Source organism: Alosa pseudoharengus, unplaced genomic scaffold (genome assembly GCF_046254945.1).
Source record: "Alosa pseudoharengus isolate Yale_2024_CS ecotype anadromous, Long Island Sound unplaced genomic scaffold, YU_APseudo_1.1 YU_APseudo_1.1_scf_18, whole genome shotgun sequence".
Taxonomy (NCBI): domain Eukaryota; kingdom Metazoa; phylum Chordata; class Actinopteri; order Clupeiformes; family Clupeidae; genus Alosa; species Alosa pseudoharengus.
Genome location: NW_027468650.1, coordinates 19,988,442 through 20,016,183, shown reverse-complemented (window position 1 = coordinate 20,016,183; position 27,742 = coordinate 19,988,442). Strand labels below are relative to the sequence as shown.

Here is a 27,742-nt window from a genome sequence, read left to right as displayed (position 1 = left end):
GTCCATTATAAAATGAGGCCATTAGAAACTCCAATATTTCAGATAATTACTTCAGCACAAGTAGCCTAGCATATAAGAATGTATAAGTAATTATACATTTGTTATAAATCAAATAAGTTAACAAACAAACCCTACTGGCATCATTACAGACAGCCTTCAAAAACCCTTCCAAAGCATTGTTAATTTGATGGACTGAATAAAAGATGCACATTGCCTAGGCAATTTGTTCTGAACTGCAGATCTCTTTGGTCTATCTGACTTAGGCTACATGGGGCAAGGAAGAGCTACATGGCAGACATCTATTTTATTCTTCCACTCCAGTGGCCTTAAAGTTTTGATGGTCCTTCATCTGTATAACGCCTTAACTGTACGCCTACACTCTGGGTAATATGCAAATTCTAGTTCTTACCTTTAAATGTCTCAAATGCATTCCTCCTCAGAAGTATCACATGATAGAGTCCTTAACCACAGTCAGACACTAGCATTGGGGCAATGTCATCCTCCCACTTCAGGTAGGACTTCCAAGTAAAAATCAGCTGACAACAACAGCATCACACAACAATACCATTTGACTTCTGAGAAAGACGACAAGAATCCTGTCATTATGTATAAAGTTTAACTACATTATAGGGCAAAATTCACTTGTTTGGATTAATACCTTAACTTGCCACAAAGCCCAACCTACATAGTCCAAGGCAAGGACAGTTGCCATTCAAGGCACTTTATTAGGTTTTGTTTGTTTGATCAAATAAAATCTGATCTTAATAAATCCTGAAAAGTCCTAGGTCAGATCAGACAAAAACAGATCAACAAAATATGTTGTCTGCACAAAATAAAAGTACTAAACACAGATTTTCTAGAAAACACATTTAAGTCACATACACAAACACACACAGAAATATTTCTCTCTGCTCTCTCTGAGTAAACAATATATTAAAACTAAAACAAAACATTTTTTAAAGGAGATGATTTGGAGTGTCTGGTATTTCCTGAAGTAATGTCCATTAAGTTATTTCTTGTTTGTGTAAGCTAGTTAGAGCTTAGAGCATTAAGCTGAATTGATTTACATAATATATATTTTTTTCCCTTTGTTTTTTTATATGCAATGTTGAGATAACATTCCACAAATATGAGAAATTGCTGCTGGTGTAGTGTTGTAATGATGGTGTTCCATTGTCCATCATCTATTTACTTGCGCTGGATAAAGCAGCACGGCACTGAATGAGGAGACAATCTCGCTGGATGCTGAGACGGCCAGTTTGCCAGATGTCATCACCAGCCCCACCCTGTCACCTCTCTTCAGATCCAGAATGAGACTGAGGGAGGCGGAGCCACCACACAAACAGCTGTCTGTGGCCACACCCCCAGATGATGTGTTCAGCCTCTGCACATTGTGATTAGACACAGAGAGCACTGCCTCTACTTGTTCCATCCGCTCCGCTGTCACTACTGCGCTAAGCAGATAACGCCCATCTACAGGTACAGTGAATATACCTACAACACACACACACACACACACACACACACACACACGTAAACACACAAATGCACAAACAGATACTCAGAACAATGGCACAAGATGGAATGATGCATGCACACAACAGACTCGACCTGTGCCCTGGTGCATGTGACATGCGTGGCTCTTATTAGCATGAACAGAGTAAGAAATGGTTGCAGGGGCTGAGTGCTGTGTCTGTACCTGTGTGCGGGTCATAATGGCCCCCATCGTTGATGAGAATCTTGTTGAAGCGAATGATGCCCATCGACCCAGGAAACGGCAGAAGTGTCAGGCCAGCCGAGAAGGAGATGGGGTCAAATAGCAACTGGGGTGCTGCACAGGGGTGACAAGCGTGCAAACAGACAGGCACGCACGCGCGCACACACACACACACACACACACACACACACACACACACACACACACACACACACACACACACACACACAAAATATTTGTCTTTTATATAAAAATGAGGTATTTCATACCTTACTGTATCCCTACCTTACTGTATCACCTATTTACATCCTCAGGCAGCCCTGTAGTTCATTATATAATGTACTACATGGCTCTGATCATAAAGCATAAAAAGAGCTAGTACCTACCCAAATTCAGCACCGTTTGAGCTGTCTCCAATTTGATTTCATGTCCTGTGAAACAGGGAAAATGTGAATGCATTGGAAAATATTTCTATGCAAAAACGTGTAATATCCAGATAAGTTCAGTAAAAATATATTTTCCAAATATATATTAACCTGAGGGACTGTCAGGAGTGTGGGACACAGGAGACAGAGGAGGGTAACCTGGAGGAAATACGCAAACATACATTATAACAGGCATCCACAAACATGTACTGTACCATGCATACTGTACTTCAAAGAAATAAGGTAAAAAGATGTATGAGGTGCTGTGCACTGAACCCAAAGATGCACTGATTCAGTAAAATAAAAACATTCAAAAATGTGTGGCCACCTGGTGCTCCTGCGTAGCCCTTGACAGGGGTCATGCTCCCGTTGGCACCATGGGGTGGACGCGAGGCGTGTTTAGTGCCCGGGGGCCCGGCCTCCCCCGTCTCCAACACGGGGGCCAGCGGCATGGTGGAACCAGTCACTGCAGAGACACTGGTGGCATCCTCATGGCCTGAGTGGCACATTAACACTCAGTAACTGTCATGACTGTCATGACATTTCTACCTCAGTCAACAAGATTCAAACTTTCCTCTGCGGTTGAGCCTTTGTCAACTCAATCATATTGTAAGTGTTAATCAGGTGTGTAAGAAAGTTATCCCTTTCAGGAGAATTTAGTGTATCATGCATTACATGGCACCGGTTCATTATATAAGTTAGGCCTACTACATGACACCAGAGCCCTTCTAAGGAGAGCCTCGCCACTCTCTATTAATCCCATACAAACCGAATTTGGCTGCAGTTCACCAGAGTTCACCTAGATGGCGATCGCGGGCGAGTCCAAAATACATGGGGTCCTATGGAGCTACATGGCTACATTTGTTGTTTTCACCTATTTAACAACTGAAACCCTCAGATTTTATTTTATTTTTCGCAAAATGGATATGGATTTTCAATCAAAAGTGAAATAATCCGGGAGTCATGTCCTTTCGTTTTCTTACAGGTTGGGTCGTTGTTGCCCATAACACGCTAGCATTGATGCTATGCTATGCTATGATCATGCTAATGAATGACGTCATTGGCACGTTTGAAAGGCTTTTTAGAACAATTAAGTCACTTTAAAAAATATAATACTCAACCAAGTGTATTGTCTTTGCCTCCCCTTTCGAATACAATATTCAAATTACTTGAAAAAAAATTATATCCCGAGAAAAGTGGATTTTGAGGGGTACAGCTCCATAGACCTCCATTCATTCTGGACTCGCCCGTGAGCGCCCCTAGATGCAGTACCACACCGGAAGAGTTCCGAGAGTGAAGGTTCTCCCCTTATTAGACATTCTCTGATGACACCAACCACAAAGCATTAAAATTGGTGAGCAGAAAATGAAAAGGAAGAGGAAAAGGTGACGAGGGCAGGACAGGGCAGGGCAGGACAGGGCAGCGCAGGGCAGCGCAGGACAGGGCAGGGCAGGACAGGGCAGCGCAGGACAGGGCAGGGCAGGGCAGGGAGGAGAGTGAGGAGTGTGTGAGGTGATGGTCAGAGGAGGAGAAGTCAACTGGGCTCATAAAACAGAGTGACAGTTGCAGGTGTTCATCTGCAAGATCCTCCATCTGTTCACATGTACCCTGACATTTCCACATGAACTACAAATCCCAGCCATATCTGCACCCCTCTATCTCTGACATTTGCTGCTAATACATTATGCCTTGAGGTGCTCCCTGCAGACTGAGTTAACACATCTTCTTGAATTTCCCCTGGGGATCAATAAAGTATCTATCTATCTATCGATCACATTTTCCTTTGAGCACTTTCAGTAATGAGAGAGGTAATTTTTCCATGGTCTTTACGTAAGCAAAGTGCAAAGCAAACGTAAAAGTAAATTGGCTTGATTTCTCCACTGTTAATATGAGACAGTGTACCATCGACGGCACACCTACCCCCCTCCCCCACCTCCCCCCAACATTCTAAATCAATTGTATGCACCATATTTCCATAGTAATAATATACACCATTTGAAAGCTTGGACTCTTGGGACAACCCTTTTCATGTACAATATGCATAGTGCTTTACATTGTCAAATAAATCTTACTATGTCTCAATTAAAATGCCCTCCTCTCCCCTTGGTGTGTCCCTACCTTCTAGCCATTTTGTATATATTTAGTAATATGTAGATGTAGCATATTCAGTCTTGAAATGTCCACAAGAATCCACAGAAATGGAATATTCATGTTGTTTCATCCAATAAGTTGTGTAGATATATAGTCCATACCTTTGCAAATAATTGTGTAAACTACTAATTCTTCTATATAGATCTACTTTTACACACAGCTTCACAAGACCTGGTGCTAGGACTCAGTTGTGTTTCTCAAGTGCCTCAAGTGAGGGCTGGATGTGGTCAGTTCAAAGATGTTTGTTACCCGGTAGAAAGAAAAAACAACATTCTAGCCGCTGTAAATCTGTGCCGGTACTTCACACAATTTTTCTGATTGTTTCCTAAGAAACTACAGGGTCTGAACTTTCTAAAGAGGTCAAGCATTTGACGGTAGGCCAAAAAAGGTGGGAACAGTGCCCTCTGTAGTAGGCTCAGTGCAATTTCAGGGGGGGGGGGGGGGAGCCTAGAAATGGCATATCCCATAATTAGGAAGTTAAACTAATAGTCTATCTATTAACACATCTGACCTGAAGCTTTGGTCTCTTTGGCCTTACAAACTACTTGCAAATGGGGGGATCAGAGAGGTCGGGCACACACACAAAGCCACATGGAAGTACTAAAAAGTCAGTCAGCAAACCATGAATTATGAGCATGAATTATACAAAGTTCCTCATATAATGCACTACCGTTCAAACTTTTGGAGTCACTTAGAAATATCCTTGTTTTCATCATTAATGTTGTAAATAGCAACATTCATCTAATGTTCCAAAGGCACATTCTGTTTACAAATCTGATATAATTTTAAAAGGCTAACTGAGACATTGAAGAACCCTTTTGCAATTATGTAAGCACATAATGTAATCTGAAAACTGCTGCCCTGATGGAAAAAAAACAATGCAACGGATCTCAGCTGGTATTCTGTCTATAATGGAATCGAATGGGATAAGAAAATATGTTGTTGCATGTTGTCATTATGCTGCAGACATGGCCTTGGAAGCCATTGGAAGTATGCATGGGCCCAGGTGCCCACGGTCCAGGTCTAGGTGCCCATGAGTTTTCTGGGCTTGTGCTTATAAAACTTAAAAGCTGATTTGGAGAAGGAATCAGCCTCAGCCTCCAAACAGCTATTCCAGTAAAACAGTGAGCACTGCTGCAACCACCTCCCACCCATTGTTTATTTCCTATTGGCCAATTTCCTAATCATTTGTGTGTGTGTGTGTGTGTTTGTGTGTGAGTGAGAGAGAGAGAGAGAGAATGAGAGTGTGTATGCTCACTAACATTCTACCTGCTTCACCACATATGTTTCTCGGATGTCTGAGCCTTCTAATGACCGTAATCACAGTACCCCATGGCCTGGGAAAAAATCAACTACTTGCAAGCTTTCATCACTGGGACACTAGGGAGTTAGTGTGTTTGGCCTATCCAACTTAAGGAAAGAAGGGGCTGTGGCTACTACCAGGGAAAGAACAGTGAAAGCAACTTGGGAAAAATGTAAAAAAGTAATGTGTGTGTGTCTGACTGTGTAGTTTGGGCACGGGGTGGAGAGGTTGTAGGGGGGCGTAATGGTTTCCAGTGGTCTCCACATGTCAATGATCACAGAACTGTTCTCCTGCAGTGATGATTAAAGGAGCAGTTAACACACAGATGCCCCTAAAAGTGGCCCTAGACCTCCCTCTACTCCTCCTATTCCCTCCTTCCACTGTGTGTGTGTGTGTGTGTGTGTGTGTGTGTGTGTGTGTGTGTGTGTGTGTGTGTGTGTGTGTGTGTGTTTACTTCCTCATAAACCACTGGCTACCTCTGGTCAGTACCTGTCCTTGTGAAAGTGCACATATGCTTGTGTGTGGATGTGTAGGGTTTAAATGCAGCACTTGAAGCTGATTTACAGAAGTGCTCTGTAATGTAAGCTTGGGCTCCAGCTGTTGACTGTGATAGTGAAAGTCTCATAAAGGCCCTTCACCAGATGTCCTCTAGGATGAAAATACAGCCGACATGAAACGGCACCGCATCACAACGCAGGAAAAAGTTACAGAGCTCATGATGGCGGGTTTTACTCTGATAGAGGAGGTCTGGTTGGAATCTAGTCAAACACTAACAAACACACATAAAGAAGAAAGGTAAAAGAAGAAATCTGAGGAGCTGGTCTTGAGAAACAAAATAATGTGTAATAATAAAATGTCCACAGGAGTACCTAACCCACTTATTGACTGCAGTCTGATAAGCTGCACTGAGAGAAAGGGTACCGACGGTCAACACTCAAGAGGAATGACGTCTTCAACTTATGCACCACTCTCTGTCCAGAATACAAGAATGGAATCATAGCCGCCAAGTCTTCACACACACAGACACACACACAATTATTTTATGCACATCGAACAGGAGGGAGTAATGTGGTCAGTTAAGAACACAAGCTTCCCTCTCTGACATCATATCTATGACACAAACATCTGGCACTCAAGCACTTATAAACATGCACGCACGCACACATACACACACACACACGCCCATTAACTGGACAGGATCTAAATTGGACACAGCTTCTATTCCCAAATGCATTCTGACTGGCTTGCTATCAGTGCAATATTGATAAGCCTATGATTGTGTGCCCTGTATTGGACTACACAAGTCAGCACTCCATCCTCACCATAGATAATATCTGTATATTTAACCATTGCTCTGAGGGGTAGGATAATGGGAGCAGGGGGAAAGAGACATCTTTACGGCACAGGTCAAATGTCAACTACAAGAGAGACACTGAGATAAAGAGAGAGTGAGTTACACTGTTATTTTCTGTGTTACAGGGATACTCCCACACCTGAGGGACACATGCTCAGACACTCAGACATACAAACGTATGTGCTCTCTCTCTCTCTCACGCACGCACGCACGCATGCACGCACGCACACACAAACACACGTGGGGATAGAGAGAGTAGTGAACATTGCTCAATCCTTTACTGTTGTTCTGTCCTGATGTGTAATTCATAAAACTGGATTCAAAAAGTGTAGCGTCAACTCATAAATTTAAAGGGTGTTGCCATGGCGTTGCCTCTGGTTTTGTGTGTGTGTGTGTGTGTGTGTGTGTGTGTGTACCAGTTTACAGGATCACAAAGGGATTTGTGTGGGGGAGAAGCCATCACCGAAGACAAGCTCAGAGTAACAATGAATAACAGATGCAGATACATGCACACTCGCACGTGCACACACACACACACACACACACACACACACACACACACACACACACACACACACACACACACACACACACACACACACACACACACACACACACACACACACACGCATGCACACACACACACAGGCAAAGAAATAAACAAACAACAAGTTGTGTAAACACATAACTTGTGTAACAACAACTTGTGTAAATACACACACAAAAGTAGAAAAGCAAACCCCACCATACAGAAAAGAAACAAGGTAACTACATGTTCAGTCATTGCTGATTGAACAATGGTCTTTTTAAAACAAGCATGTGGGTCCAATCAAAAACTTCAGGGAATAAGGAACAAGGTAACCCTTGAGACATAATATGATGCACACGCACACGCACACACACACACACACACACACACACACACACACACACACAGAGGTACACAGACTACACACACACACACACACACATAAACATAAACACACACACACACACAAATATATACACAAGCCTACATACACACAAATATAAACACAAGCCTACACACACACCTTAGCATTGCTAAACAGTACCAGAGGAAATGCTAACAGCACCCTTTGTGGGTGAGTGAGAGATCAGCAGTGGGGCCAGTTAGTGGCCAACAGATGGGCCGCAGCTGCGCCTAGTAAAACAGCACTAATGAGATAGTCTGCTGGACCAGACTCACACACAACCATCAGGTGACACAGGACGTATATGAGACTGGGCTCGAGGCAAAGGGACAGGCAGAGAGAGGAGACAGAATGACAGAGCCCAGATTAGATTACAGGACAGGAGACGGAGACTGCACAACTCACCTGAGTGGACAGGTGTATTGGTGGTCTGTTCCAACGTGTCCTGGAGGGCGTTTGTGTGTTCGTACAGGGCGTGAAGGTCTCGTGTGTGTGAACGCAGCGTGCCATTCATCTGTTTGACGCACGTCCACAGGCCTGTCACGTGCTTGTTGAGGCCATCTTTGATTCTCCGCAGGCTGTCGGACAGGGGCTCCAGCCGCCCACACACACCCTCCACGCTGGCCACTCGGCCGTCCACCCCTGACCACGCGTCCTCCAGCGTGGTCACCCTCTGCACCAGGTGCTCCCCAAGGCGTGGCGCCCCTTTCGGGGCAGTGCAGGCGGCGCTGAGCTGCTGGAGCTCCTCCGCGTGCAGAGACGTCGAGTCGTTGAGCGCCGCGACGGAACTCTCCAGACCTCTGACCTGCCGCGCGAGGGACTGCACCTCGCGGCAACACTGCTGCTGCTGCGCTTGTCTCTGCGCGTCTGCGGTCGCGTTGAGCGCTTCCTCCAGGTTGTGGATGAGGTGCTGGTGGTGGGTGGTCAGTTGTCTCCTGAAGTCCTCCAGAGCGGAGCTGTTGCCCAGGGCTCTCGCCCGCTCTGCGGCCTCCTCCTCCTGCCTCTCCTTCTCCCTCTCCCGGCGCAGCTTCTCCTCCAGGCAGTGCACCTCGGCGCTCCTCTCCGCTAGCTCCACGCGCCCCTCCAGCTCCGCCTTGCCCTCCTGCACCCGCCTCAGCGTGCCGTTCTGACTCTCCAGGGCGGCTTGCAGCTCGCGCTGGGCCGTCTCGATCTTAGCCAGCCGGGCACGCAGGTCGCCGCCGTCGACCGCCAGAGGAGGGGAGCCCGTCCCCGGGCTGACCAGGGAGTCGCGGAGATCTTGGATCTCCTTGCGGAGGTCCGTCTCTTTGGAGTCCAGCAGCTCGGCCAGGCTCAGGTAGGAGGTCTCCTGCTCCTCGCACTGCTCGCTCACCGACATCACCTTGTACTCGCAGGAGTTCTTCAGGTCGGCCATCTTGATCTCCATGCCCTCCAGCAGCTCGTTGCGAAGAGCCGAGATCCTACTGTCCACGTAGTGCTTTAGAGAGCTCTCATTGGCTGAATTGGAGGTGGGGGGCGGCTCTAGTGCACCCTGGCCTGCGTTGGTTAGCAGGCGCAGTTGTCCGTCTTGCTGCTTGACCTGCCCCTGCAGCTCCCTGAGGGCCTGTGTATTAGCTATGAGCGTGGCCGAGAGGTCGCTGACCTGAATCTGTAGCTGCTCTGTGGCAGATGAGGAGAGCGGGTCTGGAGTGATGGCGGGCAGGACGATGCTCTCTGTGCCTGCTCCCAGAGCACTGGCCGGCTGTCGGTCACTACCCAGCATGCTCAGGAAGATCTTGCTGGCGTCCTCCTGCAGATCCTGCCGCAGGTTGGCGTTCATGCCCGTCATGGCGGCCTGCAGGTCCAGCAGGCTCTGGGAGAGCCGCTGCACCTCTAACTCCAGCTGACGCACCTTCCGCTGGTCAGCCGGTGCCCTGCCATTGGCCGCTCCGCCCTGCAGCCACGGGTGACTGGGCTGAGGCCCTCGCTGAGGCGAATCTCCCCAGGGAGGAATAGGCTCTCCCTGGCTCCACAGTTCACCAGCTGCAGAGTCAAACTTCTCAGGGCCTGAAATGGGGAAAACAAAGGAAGGATTGAAGGCATCATTAACAAAAAGCCACACACACACACACACACACAAGCTCAAAACATGCCAGTTAGGATCAAATTATTTCTGTACTGCCATACATTGTAATTCATTTTTCGGTAAATTTATGAGTTTTCTATGTGCAAATTATTTTTTATTGCCTACTGTATACTGTGGAAAACATTTTTAATACTGAATATTTTTAGTATAGCGATTAGTATAGCGAAAGTATACCCAACATGCTCTGCTCCTGTTCAGGAATATTTGCTGGATTTGGATGCAGTTCTTCAGGTGTGGATGGGAAGTCTTTCAGCTCCATGCAGTCATACCCTTGGTAGAGTGGACAACACTTCCACTCCAGCTCGGTCACCTCCTTGTATCCAATCTTATACATGGGACGAAGGTGTGTTCGATATCTGAACAAGCACAGGGCAAGTCATTACCAGTCTTTTTGCATGTTTTTAGTATTACTCTAATTATGTGATACTGCTCTCTGTGATTCAAAATGTGTATGAATAGGTACATTTTTCAAAATAGATTGGATGACTCTGACACGTACCCATACACATTTTTGTCTTGGATTATTAATCTAAGTTGTACCCACAAAAAGGTTATATCATGGAAAAGGAGCAAACAGTGGCTAGGTACCACCAGCCAGGCCACTGTGAAGGAAGCAAGGGTGAGCCAAGAGGGAGGGGATTACTCTCCACAGAGGCAAACTGGAAATGTTCAGAAGAACTGGAAACATGACCGGACTCACTTTTTGCAGATGTGCTCATGTCCCTTTTTTTCAAATGACTCAGAAATACAAACACCAGCCTTGGAGAGGCCAGTGACATTATTATGATCCTCATAATTCATTATGATTTAATCTCGCCTATGCCAGACATCTGGACGGCAGCTTCTCTGTATGACCCTAAGCTATTGGGTATCTCTCTCACTCTCTCTCTTATGTGCTCTGTGTATATGTACTGACTGCCAGAAACATGGTACCATGAAATGCAGTCCACAGTCTCCAGTAATACTGTCTTCTCTTTGCAGAGGAAGGTCTGGAAGGTGATGACAGCAACTCGGCTGCCTCTGACCATGGCTATGCATGCAATGACTCCATGAGAAAAGAACATGATGCATAAGGATGCACACATGCAACTGCACATGGTGATTATACCTCAGCATACCATAGCTCGTAAATAAATGAGGACTCATTAACAGGCCAGCAGGTTAAGACTAATTTATCATGCCAGTCATCACTATCTTTCTTCAAATCTCACCCCAGGAACTTGCCCTCCATAAACAGGCCCTAATCTGGTCACCTCTGCACAGCCAAAGAACAAAGGGATGGAAAAGGCCTCAGGGTCTCTAAGGCCAACTAAATAGGAGAAAATCACAAACTAGAAAAATCTGGACAATATGCCTCTGTACTTTTGGATTTTATATATAGGCCTACATATTACCATACCTGAAATGTTCTGTTGATCACATTTGCAAATCTGCCATTTCAGAGATTTGAGACACTCCAAAGATGTTTTCCATTTCGATATGACTCACAACACAGCCATCATGGCTCAAGAGTTTTATAGGAGCATCATTCATTTATTTGATCATACGCCTCCACCAAAACAACTGCACCACTGCTCCCCTTGACCAATAAATTCCCACCCTGTTATTTTGTGAGAATCTCTCTTGGGACACTTACATCACGCGTTGCGCGCAGTCAGGTTGGTGCATAGGGCAGGGTGCGAGCTCTGGCTCCACAACGCTCTCCGTAGCTCCAAGTACCGCACATGTTACATTCTTGTGTACAACATACGCACACCAGTTTCTAGAGACAAATTAATTTCAAGCATCATCAAAAGGCAAAAAACAACATGATATTTATCTATAAAATCATATCATAAGATATAGTTTAAATAAAGGCTTACAGTACATATTTCAGAAACAGACATCAGCTAAACTAAGGCATCTACATGTCCTTAATTGATTACTTCCTTAAACTGTGCTGTAAAGTCATCATAAGGACAATAACCAATGGAGAAATAAAAAAAAGCACCTATGCACGGTCATGCAATCCAAAATAAGACGTTTTCTAAATAGATTACGAAGATGAGAGAAATATCACTTACTTATTTCTCTGACGTGGAGCCGAGCCAGAATATGCATTGCCTTGGAACATACTATACCTTGACGGGGTTCCATAAATTAAGGGGATGTTTAGCTGCAGGTAAATTAGAGTGATAATACGCCCGAAGTCAGTAAAACCGGACTTCATCTTTTATATTGATCTATTGACTAAATGTGCGCAAAAGTCGCAGTTAATGTTCTTGCGCAACAGTGCGCTCGTGGACTGGCGAGAGCGTTGCCTCGAGTGATGGGGTTGGCAAAGATGTGACGTTCAAGACCCCACTGCGTCACCTCGCCTCACGAACACCCGCCCTGAGAGAAGCACACTTTTTACAAGTTTTACTTCAAGTGCTGTTCTGGAGCTTTGTCCATTTACTCTGATGTTTGAACAGATTGTTTTGTAAAACCAGAACGTGATCGGCTAAACCATGCGGCTGTTCGTTTGGTTTTCCTTCTTTGTGTCATGAAGTTTAGAACTTGGCAATGTAAGGGAGCATTTTAAGATAGTATGTGTCATTTTATCACATGCTATTCATGCTCCCCTTCATTCATCTGGTAAATTCTTCTAAAACGATCCTCAAAACATACAGAATAGTTAATTACACGCTATATGCACACACAGCAGTTGAAAAATATCAACTTCTAGGATGTCTGTTACGGCGTTGAAGTGGGAGCGCACGGAGGCACACGCTCAAACAGCTGGATGGATCGCGGACCATAACTCACATTTACATTTTAATCGATGTCTAGACCACATGAATTCATAACTAAAGTTTGACATGAACCTGTACTAAAATTGTCCTCAAATGCCAATCCATGTCAAAACGGTGATAATCCATACGGTAAGGTTCGTACAGGTTTGCCAGATTGATGACTCAACTGAGCTGCTTTCTGGCAGAGTGATAAGGGGCCATAACTGGATTATCCATTTATAACTGAAACTGTTGCGAGGAGATGAGTTTCATGAAAATCTGGCTAAAGAACATGCGAGTCTGCATTCTTTCATCCGAAGACAACAACACAATATCACACGGCACATTTTGAAAATATACAAATTCTCCCTTTATTATTGTTGTTCACAGAAAGAAACGGGGTTCAGTCAAGGTATTTCAGCAGATTTTTCTATCAGTAATATTACAACATATTTTCTCATCTGTGAATCCACATATAAATTCAGGCAGTAATAAGTAAAGCAAGGTCAAGGTCTTTCTCAGAAAGAACAAACAAATATTTCATAAAATTAAACATTAAATACAACAGGACAGCAAACTACTAGAAACAAATAAAATCAGTTTATAAAAGGAACTGAGCATATAATCATACTCTTTAAACATTATTATTCTTCTGAGCTTCCACAGGCAGAGTATCCTTTTCAATCTGTCGGGGAAAAGGGATTGTACACACAAGCAGTTAGCCACCACACTAATGAAAGTCATAGCAGCCAGGACACAAGCACATCATGGGCATTGTTCTGAGTTGAGTGGATGGGTCATCTGGGGTTCTTACCAAGCAGTCTGCAGGGCTTGAGACGCGCTCTCTTGGATGGGGCTCTAGACGGTTCTCCTTCCGAATGGGCCTGGGCCCGTTTCACAGCAGAACTAAGCGGTGCACGGACAGGAGTGCTCGCTGTGTACACAGAGAACAACATGTTTTTACACAAGTACATTCTCATCAGAAGTATGAAGAGTACAAACCCCCTACACAGCCTGCATTGTGTGTGTGTGTGTGTGTGTGTGTGTGTGTGTGTGTGTGTGTGTGTGTGTGTGTGTGTGTGTGTGTGCATTTATGCTTAGAGAGGGTTGTTGCCATTAGATTTTCATTGCAAGCATGTTTTTAAAAAAAGGGCTTGGGCCATTGCCAAATATCACCATTTAGTTTAAATGTCATTATCATTCCTCAAGAACAGTATCAGTAACAGTATGCTATTATCGTCATGTTGTAATGACAGCCATCGAGAGATTCCCTACTACTGCAACCGTCCCTGCCCAAAACAGACTGAATGTCAGTCTGACACGATCACAGATTCCAGAGCATGTGAGAGCATACCAAGTTTCTTTTCAATGTCCTGGAGCTCTTTCCTCTGCTCCCTGAGCTCGCGCTCCTTCTGCCGCATCTCCGGGCTCTGCAGGTAATCCACATGGGCGGCATAATCCGCCTGCACCGCTTGGCACTTCTCCAGCGTGCCGCGATACTGCTGCAGCAGCTCTGCAAACACAAACAACATGAACACGCGTTCATTCATTTCATTTGATCATGACACGAAAACTGATACAGTTCACCATATGGTCTGCACATGTACAAATAAATATAAACTGTGACAAGGAAGTGTAGCTGTTCTCGTTAAGTCTAATTTACAACGTGTTTCTGGAGGACCTGGGTCCTTCTTGTTCGAGACAAGCTTCCTCTCCCACAGCACTCACCCACGTGGCGGCAGGCCGCGTCGTACTCTTTGGGGAGGGGGGCTCCAAACACATGACCCCTCAGCTTCTCTATGGGAGGAGCTTTGTTCTGCAGACCGCCAAACTTCCCATTGCTGCGGATGCGGTCCCCTTGCCGTGTCAACAGGGTGGGACACTGACTTTTGCTCTGCACCACCTGACCGTCAAAGGGACAACAAGGAAAATTGACCCCCGGAGGTGGAACCCATACACTGGCATCATCATCATGCTACAACAATCTCCGTTTTCAATTCTAAATCAAGCAAAGATAAGCTTCAATGTAATAGATGAGTTTTGAATGAAATTCGGATCTGAACTGGGACCCAAACAATTAAAAAAAAAACTTGCCACTGGCCATTGCAAGTCCCTCAGTATAAACTAGTTATAATTCCTCAGTATAATCTAGTTATAATTCCTCAGTATAATCTAGTTATAATCCCTCAGTATAAACTAGTTATAATTCCTCAGTATAAACTAGTTATAATCCCTCAGTATAAACTAGTTATAATTCCTAAGAGTACACGTCCTCCCTTTGTATTACTCTGGTAAATACATTTTTGGAAAACTGCTTTCAGTGTGCAAAAATAAACGTTATTTAACTGCAAATATGTAGACGTTGGCTTGTATCATTCCTCTTGGTGCTTTTATAGCAAGAGATTTATCAACAACAACTAAATCCCTAAAGCCATTATTTTGAGGAGAGGGATATTTTGCAGGTGAATGCACACCTAGGGGCCTGTTTACTGATATACAAACTCACAGTGATGTGTAGAACACAGAATCTATCCATACACACAGGACCAATAAGTGATCAGTTTACAAAGCCAGGCACTCGTGAAAACGTGAGATCTATTACTGGGGCCCTAGTAATGGAAATTCTCTCTCACACACACACACACACACACACACACAACAAACACACACACACACACACACACACACACACTGAGAGAGACTAGCATTTTCTAAACACACACACACTCACCCCCTTCCGATAGTGGTTGGCAGAGTCAAGGTCATCAATAAGAATTGTGTCCCCCAGCAGGCTTCCAAAGACTGGATTCACAGTAGGGGAACACACAGACACACACACAGAAGACATAAAAAAAAAACACTTGAATAACATTTGACAAGAGCCTGATAGATGGAAGGCCAGTCACAATGGTCATGCTTAGTGGTGCCAGCTGTGTGTTTGAGAGCCATGAGCTCATTCTGAGAAAGAGGAAAGAAATAATGAGAATGTCCCACAGCAGCACGAGGAGGGACTACTGGCTCTCAGTACATTTGATGTATGCGAGTGTCAATTTTGCATGCATGAATATGAGCAGTTAAAGCTGCTCGTTAGTGCTGTGAATGGCTGGACGTGGGCCAGATTTGGATGCAGTAGCTGGGACCCCCTTTAGTAAGGCAGCCCCTAATCACCAACCCCCATCCTGTGCCCACTTCCCCCCCACCGCCAGCCCCTTACTCACTGGGGGTCCCATCTGGAAGTGCTTACAGAGCCACAGTGATCAGAGCAGATCAGAGCAGAGCAGGAGGGGGGAAGACGGGGAGAGGGAGGAAGAGAGAGAGAGGGATATATGACTCAGAAACAGAGAGAGTCCAACACATACACGCCCATGACTCACTTACCTAACAACCACACAAACACAGCCTCACGCATACACACACACACGGACATGGACACACACACACACACACTACAACACATGCAGATGAGGCCAGACTGACTTGGTGTCAGTTTTACAAGTTTCTTTGTGAGATCATTTCCATGCAAGGTCAATTGTTTCACACACTTGCTGACCATGCGCTGCCAGGGACAAATGGTCATGCACTGCTACGTGTATTAGTGTGTGGAGTATACTATGTCTACTGTCCAAAGTTAGTGTTATTTACACTTTTCCAGGGTGTCAATAGGCTACACACAACACTGGCATCCACTCATCCTTACCCATCTGGCATTTATCGGCGTACTGCGGGAAGATGAGCAAGTCTCGGGCGAAAACAGGATTTCCCACTGGAGGGAAAGTATTCATGCCATTTCTGATGTGGGGCAACGGCCTGGGGGACAACAATACCAGAAAGTGACACATTATGACAAAATAACATCTGCAAACAATCATGAGATTCAGAATTAATGAAAAGATAAAACGTTCATGTGCTTTCAGCAGCTTACAAAAACATCAGCTCATAATGCTTGAATAAATCATAACTGGAAAATATTTGTGTACTTCACACAGCAAGCATGCAAACTATTGTGTGTCCAAACAATGTGTCCAACTATTACAGTTAAAATAATGTGTCCAAACAATATGTCCAACTATTACAGTTAAAATAATGTGTCCAAACAATGTGTCCAACTGTTACAGTTAAAATAATGGGTGTCCAAACAATGTGTCCAACTATTACAGTTAAAATAATGTGTGTCCAACAAAGTCTGTCCAATGTGGGTGTTGGTGTACCTAGCAGAACTTTTCCAGAACACCGTCTCCAGAGGCATGACCTGCTGTCGACCATGTGTGTCATCATAGATCTTTCGCGCTGCTGCTGTCGTTACAGTGACCACACAGTCCATGTCACCCAGGAGGTGCCAGGAGATGACCTTGGCAGCATCGTCCTCCTCCACTTTGGCCAGGTGGGCTACCTGCGAAGAGAGAACAGAGGTTGGACCATGGTTAAAATACATGTCATTTATCCCATCTTATAGACAAGCTTCACTTTCAAATAACTTGATGTCCAGAACATATTGTCAAAGTCCTTTTAGGCAAGTCCCTCCACTCGGTGGCCATATTGCAACACACTTTGGGCACTTATCGGGCATCTATTTTGGGCAGAACTATGTGTGTGAAAGGTTTCACAACACCAACCTTGCTACAGCGGCGAGATCACAAGACATGATTTGCACAATGTATTCACATGTCGGAAAGGAGCGGGAAATGTGTAGACAACTGCGTTACAAACTAACCCCAATCATTTCTATGGAGGATTTTTGGAGTGCTGTGTCTCCTCATCAGAACGTCTCTGATATTATGCCCTCTGCTACAGTAGACACAAGGTAAGAAATGACATTTTCATAAGGAGAACACCAAAGACTTTGTAAATGCAAGCCAGAGCCATTGCTGTGAGGTCTCAGTGCTCCAGTCAGGAGAAATGCTTTTGTTTGGGGGCTCAAAGTGCTGAGATGGCCATCTGCTCATGTCCAGTTCACACCTCTCTAGCCTGGGGCTGGCCACCAGAAGCCTCTCATTAGAGTGTATGAGAGAGAGAGGAGAGAATGACAGGAAAGATGGACTAATAGAGGGCAGAGGTGGCCTTGTCATCAATCAACCTGATCTGATTGTAGGTTCACAGCTATCAATTCCCACACATCTGTCTTCTAATATACATTGCCAGTGGACACCTATGGCAGTGAAAGTTCTCACACTCGTCCCACAGCCACACCCCACGTACCTTTCCCAGGACATCGGGGCTTGTTCTGAAGGGGTCGGGGACGCTGCACGTCCGGCGGGGTTGCCTCTTAATGTGTTCCATCTCTGCTCTCTTCTGATTGATCAGATCACCAATTGCAGAAATCTAGAGAGAGAGACGTGATTGGAAACTAAATTCAAACCTGTTTGTGAGTGTATGTTCTTTATGTGTGTGTGTGAGTGTGTGTGTGTGTGTGTGTGTGTGTGTGTGTGTGTTTGTCCACTTACAGTGCTAAATGTGCAGCCAAGGCCACTTTTTTGGATTTCAGATTTAAGCTGCTTTTCTTTGCTTTCAGCAAGTTGAACCTGACCTAAGAAACAAAACAAAAAATAAGCAATGCATACAGTTAAAACATCAATCTATTTAAAATGGATTGCAACAAACCTTTTACAAACATGAGGGGAGAACATTACGTACCCTTTAGTTCCGAGATGAGCTGGTTGTTGGTGTCAAACAGACTGCGGTAAACCTCAATTGAGATCGAGAGGCAATCCTTTTTCTTGGTCAGAGCTGACATCTGCCTCTGATTCTCCACATCTAGTCATCCCACAAAAAACACTCATCACTTTTAACATCATCAGCTCATGCATCACACAGTTATTAAGAATGACTGGGCAGTCTCTTGTGGTTCAGAAAATGGAAAAATTACTCTGCTGGTTACAATACTGTTTATAAATTAGAAGTTAATTTAGTCTCCAATAGTCCTGTATGTGGGCGGGCTTGAGGGTAGGGTGTGAATATGACTGACCGTTGTAAAATCTGAAGGGAAGCTCAAAGGGTGTCAGCTCGAGAATGTCTGCCTGGAAGATTAAAATGTACTCGGTTCCGTCACAACCTGGACTGTTCTCTGCCAGAGCCAGGTTCTACGTCAGAGGAAAATAAAAATGTGGAAAAGTAACCAGACAGAAAAAGAAACACTTGCATTTAAACTAACATGACGATGATACTGTAATAACAGACTGAAGGTCTCAACATTCACACTTACCTCAATATGGGCCTCCCCGTTTGTCAGCTGATAGGTGGCAGTGGAGGCTTTGCCCTCAAACAGAGGTAGGTCTTTCTGGCTACAACCTGCTGGGTTCTTTAGTGAGACACGCACCTGTCCACTATAGTCTTCACCCGCTGGGTTATTATACTCATCCTGCCAGACCACACACACAGACAAACAAACAAAAGCACACACACACACACACATACACACACACACACACACTTAACTCAAGATTTTGTGCAGCCTCATTTAATAAAAGGTACAAAAAGCAAGGTTAAACTGTTGAGTTTTTGAACCTGTTGAGTCAAAGCATTTAGCCACGAAAGCTGCAGGGCATGTCAGTGGTAAATCTTTTAGACCTCATTTAATAAAAGACGGAAAGATATTAACCAAGTGCTACATTAATCCGGGCGTGTTCATTTGTATGTGTTTCTGGAGCCATGGCAGTCATGAGGGCTATTGGGCATGTCAGTGGTGGAGCTTACAGCAGTGACTGCAGAACCTGCAATAATTTCCTTCCCACAACCACCTCCAAGCTAAGGAAATTTGTACAGATGTGTTCAACTAGGGGTGAGTCATGTTTTTACGTCTGTACATTATCAGAATGCTGCACTGGATGGAGTCACACTAACACGGCACACGTGCAGAGTGCACACTGCTCATTTTCCATTCTGTATTAGAGCTGACGAGATCGAAGCTCACCATGATCTTCAGCCACAGACTCTCCACTAGCGTCCGATTGGCCAGGACGTTGTTATTGGAGACCACAGGGGTGGCAGGCGGGGTTTCAGGGACCAGCTTAACAGCCTTGCTGGGAACCACGCTTATGATGTGCTGTGTGAGAAAAAGCGTGTTCTTTAGAAAACCAGGGAGTTAGTGTATGTGAATGTGTGTGTGTGTATGAGAGAGAGAAAGACCAACCTGGTTACTCCAAATTGTGTTGGTCGTGTCTACAGAGAGGACAAACTGGACAGTGTATTTCCCCACACGATCTGGAATAACCTTATCTCTGGAGGAAACAGAGATAAAATTCCATTTTAATGGACACACCTAATAAAACCACATAGTGACAAATGTAAAGGTAAATAAATACGCCTGTAAATCAAGCTTAGTTATTCCAAAACCAAAATGTGAGTTAAGCCACCCCAATCTAGCAGATCGTTTTATTCGCCTTTACACAAATTTCCAGCATTTTCACACATCGAATGGCCAGGACTCAAGGTCAAGGGTCAAGGTTGTGAGGTTGAAATTACCTGAAATAGAGGCACTCTTCCTTTTCGGTCTTCTTAGGTTTACCACACTTCAGGGTGGATGCCTTCACACAACGTACACAAACAAAGCATGTATGAACAGCTGGGTACACTCCTCCACAAAATGAATGTGAAGGCCTTTGATAGGTGGGAGGGTAGAGTTCCTACTAGTCCTCCCGGCCGACTCTAGCTCTTGTTTACCTCAGGTGGAGGGCGCTGACCAGTGGCTTGACCCTTCCACAGCAGCATTGACACACCGGCTGGGTTTATGTTCCTCACCGCTCCTCCATCTTCAGATACGACAGTCACTGTAAACACTAGACACACACACACACACACACACATATCGGTGAGAATGGTCTCTGTAAACACTAAACACACACATACATACATGTGAGAGTGGTCTCTGTAAACACTAAACACACACACACACACATATTGTTGAGAATCGTCTCCTATGAACAATGACATCAGAGTCAAATGGACCAATTCAGCCTAAAGGGTCTTCCTTTTGTTGTCAATGTGAAACCTCCACAGTTTATACCGAGAGACGTACTGTTAGCAAGTGAACAACTATTGTAATATTTCTATACGTCAATAGACAAATATAATAAAGCCTATAAGAGGGCATGAGTCACATGGGAATAGCATTCTCCAAACATATACACACACACCTGGAAAAGTCCCGCCCGCATAAAACAATGCACTGGTGTCATAGTCCACCGTTAGATTAACTGGTTTGCAGGGATCTGGCATCACATTCAGCAGCACCACTGGACTTGATATAGGGCTGGTGCTCATTTTGCCTCTGAACTCCATCTGATACTCCCCTCTGGCAAAGAGACAGGAAGACAGACAGGCAGACAGCGTGAGGGACTAGACACATTTTAATTAATCATTCAAAATCCCATTATGGGCTGCTTTGCTTCTTACTCACTTTGGTGCTGTGACCTGTGTCAGTGTGAAGCTGGCCTTCCCCTCTGAGTCTACAGGTTGCGACATCACCGATGCCTTAACCTACATCACACACGCAGAAACGCAAACACAAACGTTTTACAAACACATCACAGAGAAATCCACAGCTCGTCATACTATAGCAGAGAGCAGAAAAGTGTCACCTTCAGTTGTGGGGACAGCCCCATGACCGTTATGACAACCCGCCGGTCAGGGGAAGGGTTGTCCCATTCATCACAAAGCTGGAGGACGAACGGTGTGTCCACACCATGACCATTCAGCACCTGAAGGGGCTACAGACAAGATGCGCACATGTTACGGTTATGAATGGTTATGGATACGCTTTTGTCCAAAGCGACATACAAATACAAAACAATATAATACTTAAATTTAACAGGGAACAAGTTAAAATGTCGGTCAGACTGTAATAAGGAGAATAGCAATAATAAACAATGTCAATTAAATCAATAGCTTAATGAAATAAACAATGAAAATGAGGGAAAAAGCAATAATAAACAATAATGTATTTTAATAAGTTAGACACGGTGGTCTGTTCACAAAAATTAATGCACGGTCGAGGTTGTAGAACGGCCCCGACGCGAAGCGGAACCTCGTAAGTGCATTCAGAGCGGAGAGCACGAGAGAGAAGGGCAGTGTGGGTAGAAGGGCAGTGTGGGTAGAAGGGCAGTGTGGGTAGAAGGGCAGTGTGGGTAGAAGGGCAGTGTGGGTAGAAGGGCAGTGTGGGTCACTCACCATTTCTGGGCCGTCCTGGATGGTGATTTTGGCTGGACGTCCAGCGTTGACTCGGACGCGAACAAACTCCTCGTAGTGCTGCCACGCAAAGCGCACCTCTCTCTGGCCAGGGACGCAATCTATGAAGCGCAGCCCTCGCACACACACAGACTGCGTGCTGTCCTGCAGAACACAAACACACAAATTCACAATGACTGTCCGTAGAAAGATCTTACACGGATTTAAATGTGAAAGAAAACAGACAGAAGGGACAGTACACTTGTAATACCTGCCACTTAATGACAATGGAGGATTTGTCCAGTCCATCAGCAGACACACTGATAGTTTTGACCGATTCTGCAGTCAAAGCATCGGTCTTATTGCCATACTGATCCGTGAGCTCTATATCTATGAGCAGAGACAAGCAATATTGATAGAATTACATTATAACAAAGGAAGAAATATGATCATGTGATCATGTGTTGAGTTCAGACAAAAATACAAGCCAGTTGGAGGGCTTCATCTTCTTAAAATGATTTGAGAAGACATTTAAGGTTCACTCACTAATGTCTCCCGCCAGCACCTCTCCCAGTCTGACGGATGTCTCTCTCAGTGTCACCTTCAGGCAATCTGGCTCATCTGGGCGAGGCCTGCATACGAGTACACAACACACAGAAGCAATAGGGATGCATCAATGGGTGAGCCAACTATTAGGGTCAGAGAAAAAAAATGAAAGAATGACTTGAATGGAAGTGTGGCCAGTGATATTTGGACAGTGTACCATTGGCAAAAGGACAATGGTTTTCAAGCAGAAATTACACGTTGATACAATGTGGATACAACCTAGCAATTATATAACAACAGAATTCCAAATATTACAAACAGAATGTCCAGTATTAACACCAAATAGTTATGTGTGAACCCCATTAAGAGGGCAGGCCATTTACACGATGATGAAGGAGGTCTCCACTGAGGGCTGGCCCTGGAACGCCACCTGGTAGAACTGCTCGCCCTGGGCCAGAGTGGGCACACACACAGAGGGCAGACGTCCCATCGCCACATCGCCACTCTTCATGTTGGCACTCCAGTTCACCTAGGAGGAAACGTGGAAAACACACGTCAGCCACCAGCCGCCAACAACACGAATTGAGATGAGCTTAACATTCCCAGCAAATGTTTTGAACTTGCAAATAGAGAACAGAACAGAAAACACACACTAATTTTACTCAGTGATAACATGTGGGTAGCAGAGCGGCTCAAGGCCACATCGCTTGCTTCCACAAACTCAGAGACTAGTCTCACTGTAAATGCCATGACATGGCTCCCGCGTTTGTGCCTCGTGCACGCAGTGAGTGACGAGAATTGCATCATGAACGCACATGTGGGGGGTTTCGTTTCGTGTGCTTCCCAACAATTGGGACTGCGCACGTCTTTGACGTGCGCAACTGTTAATGTTATAAACTCTGTATATGAAGTTGTGCCTGCACAATAAAATTTCCATCATAATTATGAGACTTATGAGAACAGTCACAACACTGCCACACCACCTTCATTTTTTGAGAGAGCTCTGGGGTGATGGGAATTTCTCGCTCTCCCTCGTCATACAGTTTGTAGAAGAGACTTCCCAGGGTGTCACCAGCAGTCCAGTCAATGCGCTCCAAATTCATGATGACCATAGGAGTGTCGCCCTGGGCTTCCACTCTGTACACCTCCACACGGGTCACATTGCGACTGGGGAGCACGCACAGCTTCCGCTGGACACATGCCACTCCCTGGTGATTCTACGACACACACACACAAACACTTTGTGAGATCATCTGCCTGTAAACGATTTGCTGGATGCAACATTAAGCAGTACATGATTAATGAGCCCAAAAGGACCATGGACACTTACAGGGAGGTCAAACTCAGCAGTGATGACCTGTACAGCCTTGACGTTCTTCAGCTGGAGGGGTTTCCCCAGCAGCGTTCCCATCCCTGTGTTACTGCAGTCCACAGCCTCCAGTGGCACCTCGGGCACGCCAGCAAACTGCCCATGCAAACACACATGCATACAAACAATAGTACTGAACACATCAGGACAGAGGTATATACACACCTGACATAATCCTGACTTTTAGCTTCTTCTGAACCAACCAACCAACCAACCACACACACACACACACACACACACACACACACACACACACACACACACACACACACACACACACACACTCCCTCCGACATACCCTGTCTGCATTAAGTGCTTTAGTATATGTAATCTCTGTTCGCAATGTAACATGGCAATGACTTTGGCAGTAAAGTCTTCTAACATGCCAAGTATGACAACGCTGCTCCATATGTTCCTTAAACATAACAAATGATGCAATTTCTCTAAATATAACTTTGTGAGCTGATGCAATTCTTTGGAAATATTCCCAAAATGAAATCATAACTAAAACTGAAATAGGAAAACTGAGGAAATGTAACACAATCCGTATGTTACAGGAGATGCATTCAGTGGTGTGTTATTCACCATAAATCTCAATAAGTATCTGTGCTTTTGAGAATACAGTGTTTCTCATACATTGACTTATTTGTGGCGGCCCACCACAATACCAGCATTGACCACCACACAATGATTTTCTATGATGTACTACTTAAAAATTGGATGAAATCCTTTCATTGTAGAGCTATGTGCACTTTTGCACAGCATCTCCTTGTGTCTCTCTCCCTAAACAAACTTGCATGCATGTTTAAAGAAAACATTAAAAATCCTGCAAGGATTGTTGTTGGCATAGTAGAAGATAACTGGCTAAATCGTGATTAAATCTGGTTAGCATCATAACCACATTGCACAAATTTGATCAAAACAGTGAACAACCCCTGTCACCTACCACCACAAATAGTTCCCACAATTCTGTGGGAAACACTGGAATACACATACGAGAGTATGCTCATTACTATATGTGGGGCAAGGAGTTACTGTAATTTGAAGCGTTTCTATATACTGCAATGCATGCTTACCTGGCAGCGCACAATGAGCTTGGAGTGTGTGGTGATGTTTTTAGCCTCATCCAGAACCTCCACTTTGAAGCTCACGGCTGTTCTGTTCTCCACAGTGATCAGCTCCTTCTCTGGAAGTACCCGCAGGGTGTGGGGGAGACCTGACATCCAACACAAGTGATGAGTGAACAGCGCATGAATGTGCACACAGATGAGTGCAATGGTGTTGAGTATGTCTGTGACTTTTGCATGTATTAACATGCATATATGTTCTCACCTGGAAGCATGCTGATCTGCACAGACTGCGAGTCATGTTTGAGGCCTTCTAATACAACCTTCAATGTGTGAACCTGCAGGCAACAAACACACTCAATTAACTAATAGTTAAATTGATTTGGGCTGGCCTGATTAATACTTTATATCAACCAATGGACAGAAGACAATATTTCTGAAGTGTTCTCTTATACTCTTGTATATATCTCCTCTCCCTCTGTGTTTGTTTGTGTGTGTGTGTGTGTGTGTTCTGTATGCAAATGTTCATTACAAAAACATTAGAAACGTCAAATTATCTGCATGAAAAAACGTCCCTGGTGTGTAAAAACCTTAAACCAGATGTAGGCCTGATGACAATAATGCCATTCTAACAGTGCTACAGTAGCTTCTAGTGCCATTTCACACAATATTACTTCTTTCAATCTGGCAATCAAGAGTCTACCTACTCTAGATTATCTGAATAAGCCTATACATAAATAAATGGCTTTGGAAATAGCACAGTATGTAGGTGATTAAAAATGGTATTCTATACATCATTGTAGACAGCCATGAAACTGGCTACATCATCTACTATCCCTCAACCGTTCAGCTGCCCTCTGACTTAACTACATTATATTACATCATTATCATTATATTATTATAATTACCATTGTCATTTTTATCGTTTCTTGGTAAGTATATCGAAATTTCATTGACATTCTACATTAAATGAATATTCTACATACTTCCTCACCTTGGTTTTTAATGAGCCTTTGGCTCTTACACCTTTGATGGTGAAAGTTGTTCCATTGACGGCAGTGCCCTCATGAGTCACCTCCAGGGTGCTGAAAAACACACACACACACAAAAACAGAATTCATATAGCAGCATCCACTTACACATCTATGCACTGCCGCAAGACTGTGTGTAAGACAGACTGATAGGGGGAAGAGCAGAGACAGAAAGAGCCAGTGGGAAAGATAGAAAGGTACACACCTGCATTCCAGTTTTGTCTTTAGGTCGGATGGTGGACGAGCCGGGTGCCCAAATTCATCTTTGAGCTCTAGCGAGAGAGAGAAGGGTGCCCCCACCTGGATAGGCGAGGACACGGCAACTACTGAAAATGTCTCAGCATCACCCTCTAGAAGGAAAATGCAAAAAATCTGATCAAACAGATGTGAACCACATGAAAAATAACAACTAACACAGACCGGACCACTAAAAATAGTCACTCTTGTGTTATTCTCAGTTTAATATGAAGTTTGAAGCTTATTCATGAACCCCTTGAGATGGGCCATCTCATTTCCGAGGAGGTAAAGACTGTCCCAACAACTGTCTACTCTAGGTCATAAAGTACCTGTTAAGGTGAAGTTGAGAGTGTAGTGAGGCAGTTGCTTCCCAGCCCACTCACTCGAGTTGTTCTCATTAAGTATCGTCTGCAGATAGAGTGTGTATTTCCCCAGCTTGTTCAAATTTTCTAAAAAAACAAACAACAAACAACATCATGAAGCAATTTGCTTAATATATAAAATATGTAATTTGTATTGCACTGAAAACAATGTATTTACCCATCTTTTTAAACCAGTAGTCCCATTTGGCTGAGTACACCCCTATGTGAGAATTTGTTTGGATATCTCCTTTGGGTGCTACGAAAAAAAAAAAAAAGATGTTCACATAAAAAGACAGACAAACAGCATCACACAATCATCACAGACATGCTTAATCATGGCCTCAATACCTAACACTACAATGTCAACAGATGATTCAAGTGTAGCTCTACATTGAAAGCCAAAATTAAGTATCAGACTCACAGTGCCAAATGACTTTAAGTTCCATGAGAAATTTCCGTCCTGCAGTGTTACTGGCCACCGGTAGCTTAGAGATGGACTCTCCTTTCTTATTCAGAATCTCCACTTGGATGGGACCTGTGTCAAAACAGTAATACAATTACCGTATTGGCCCGAATATAAAAGACAAGGTTTTTTTTTTTCTCAAAATATGTCAGAAAAAGTGGGGTCATCTTATATAAAAAGGAAAAACCCGTAGATGGCGCCATATTGATATTTTTTAAAGTGTTTTAAATTAAGTGAACAGTCTACATCCTTCTTCACAACAGTGGCACGAGCCTGAATGATGGAGACCAAGAGATCATCTCTAACAAAGTGGTTCAAAAGAAGGTCAAGTTAACCAACAAAAGAAGGAGCTATGATGGCTTTTTAAAAATCCTACGGTGATTAACGCGATGGCAAATGCAGAAAGACCGTCTTAAAAATGCAGTCATCAGCAAAGTCTGTGGTCCTAAAAGCGGCTGTTTCCAACAGATTGATAGGAGATAGAGTGAATATGTGACTGACAAATGTAATGGTGGAATGTCCATTACCAGAGCTGTCATACAGCTGAAGGCTTTGGAGATCGCTAAAGAGCTAAACAAACCCACCAACTTCAAAACTAGCTTTAATGATACGGCACAATGGATTGTCATTGCGTCGCAAAAGTCTTGCCCAGCGCTTTTACTCAGACTTTGAGGAGAAGCTAATGTCTTTTCAGCGGTTTGTGATCAACTAAGGAAAACTCACTCACACCTCCTGGATCAGATGGGCAATGCTGATCAAACGCCAGTGG

The 27,742-nt window shown here is 44.3% G+C and overlaps 2 protein-coding genes across 3 annotated transcripts in view; both read right to left on the bottom strand.

The window, feature by feature from the left end:
- Positions 1-721: 721 nt before the first annotated feature.
- Positions 722-12,250, bottom strand: emilin2b (elastin microfibril interfacer 2b). Its single transcript, XM_076291287.1, has 9 exons — positions 12,050-12,250; positions 11,623-11,748; positions 10,161-10,342; positions 8,288-9,907; positions 2,471-2,638; positions 2,254-2,301; positions 2,104-2,148; positions 1,700-1,831; positions 722-1,494 (listed from the first exon to the last, which is right to left on the bottom strand). Exons 1-9 carry the CDS (start codon positions 12,193-12,195, stop codon positions 1,181-1,183), a joined length of 2,781 nt encoding a protein of 926 aa, XP_076147402.1. The 5' UTR covers positions 12,196-12,250; the 3' UTR covers positions 722-1,180.
- Positions 12,251-13,108: 858 nt separating this feature from the next.
- Positions 13,109-27,742, bottom strand: part of smchd1 (structural maintenance of chromosomes flexible hinge domain containing 1) — a 29,790-nt gene continuing 15,156 nt past the window's right edge. The window contains exons 18-49 of one of the 2 annotated variants that reach the window (XM_076290447.1): positions 26,932-27,045; positions 26,689-26,766; positions 26,478-26,597; positions 26,117-26,261; positions 25,875-25,965; positions 25,146-25,218; positions 24,890-25,029; positions 23,775-23,909; positions 23,428-23,661; positions 22,828-22,973; positions 22,445-22,530; positions 22,170-22,288; positions 21,902-22,063; positions 21,313-21,441; positions 21,132-21,211; positions 20,869-21,026; positions 20,396-20,511; positions 20,198-20,259; positions 19,866-19,953; positions 19,647-19,778; positions 18,939-19,094; positions 18,702-18,816; positions 18,371-18,490; positions 18,181-18,263; positions 17,936-18,058; positions 16,948-17,129; positions 16,437-16,546; positions 15,471-15,541; positions 14,468-14,642; positions 14,094-14,252; positions 13,554-13,673; positions 13,109-13,424 (exon numbers count right to left, since the gene is read on the bottom strand). In XM_076290447.1, coding sequence (XP_076146562.1) covers positions 13,420-13,424; positions 13,554-13,673; positions 14,094-14,252; positions 14,468-14,642; positions 15,471-15,541; positions 16,437-16,546; positions 16,948-17,129; positions 17,936-18,058; positions 18,181-18,263; positions 18,371-18,490; positions 18,702-18,816; positions 18,939-19,094; positions 19,647-19,778; positions 19,866-19,953; positions 20,198-20,259; positions 20,396-20,511; positions 20,869-21,026; positions 21,132-21,211; positions 21,313-21,441; positions 21,902-22,063; positions 22,170-22,288; positions 22,445-22,530; positions 22,828-22,973; positions 23,428-23,661; positions 23,775-23,909; positions 24,890-25,029; positions 25,146-25,218; positions 25,875-25,965; positions 26,117-26,261; positions 26,478-26,597; positions 26,689-26,766; positions 26,932-27,045 — 3,827 coding nt within the window. In that variant the 3' untranslated portion in view covers positions 13,109-13,419. The other variant, XM_076290446.1, reaches the window with a different exon arrangement.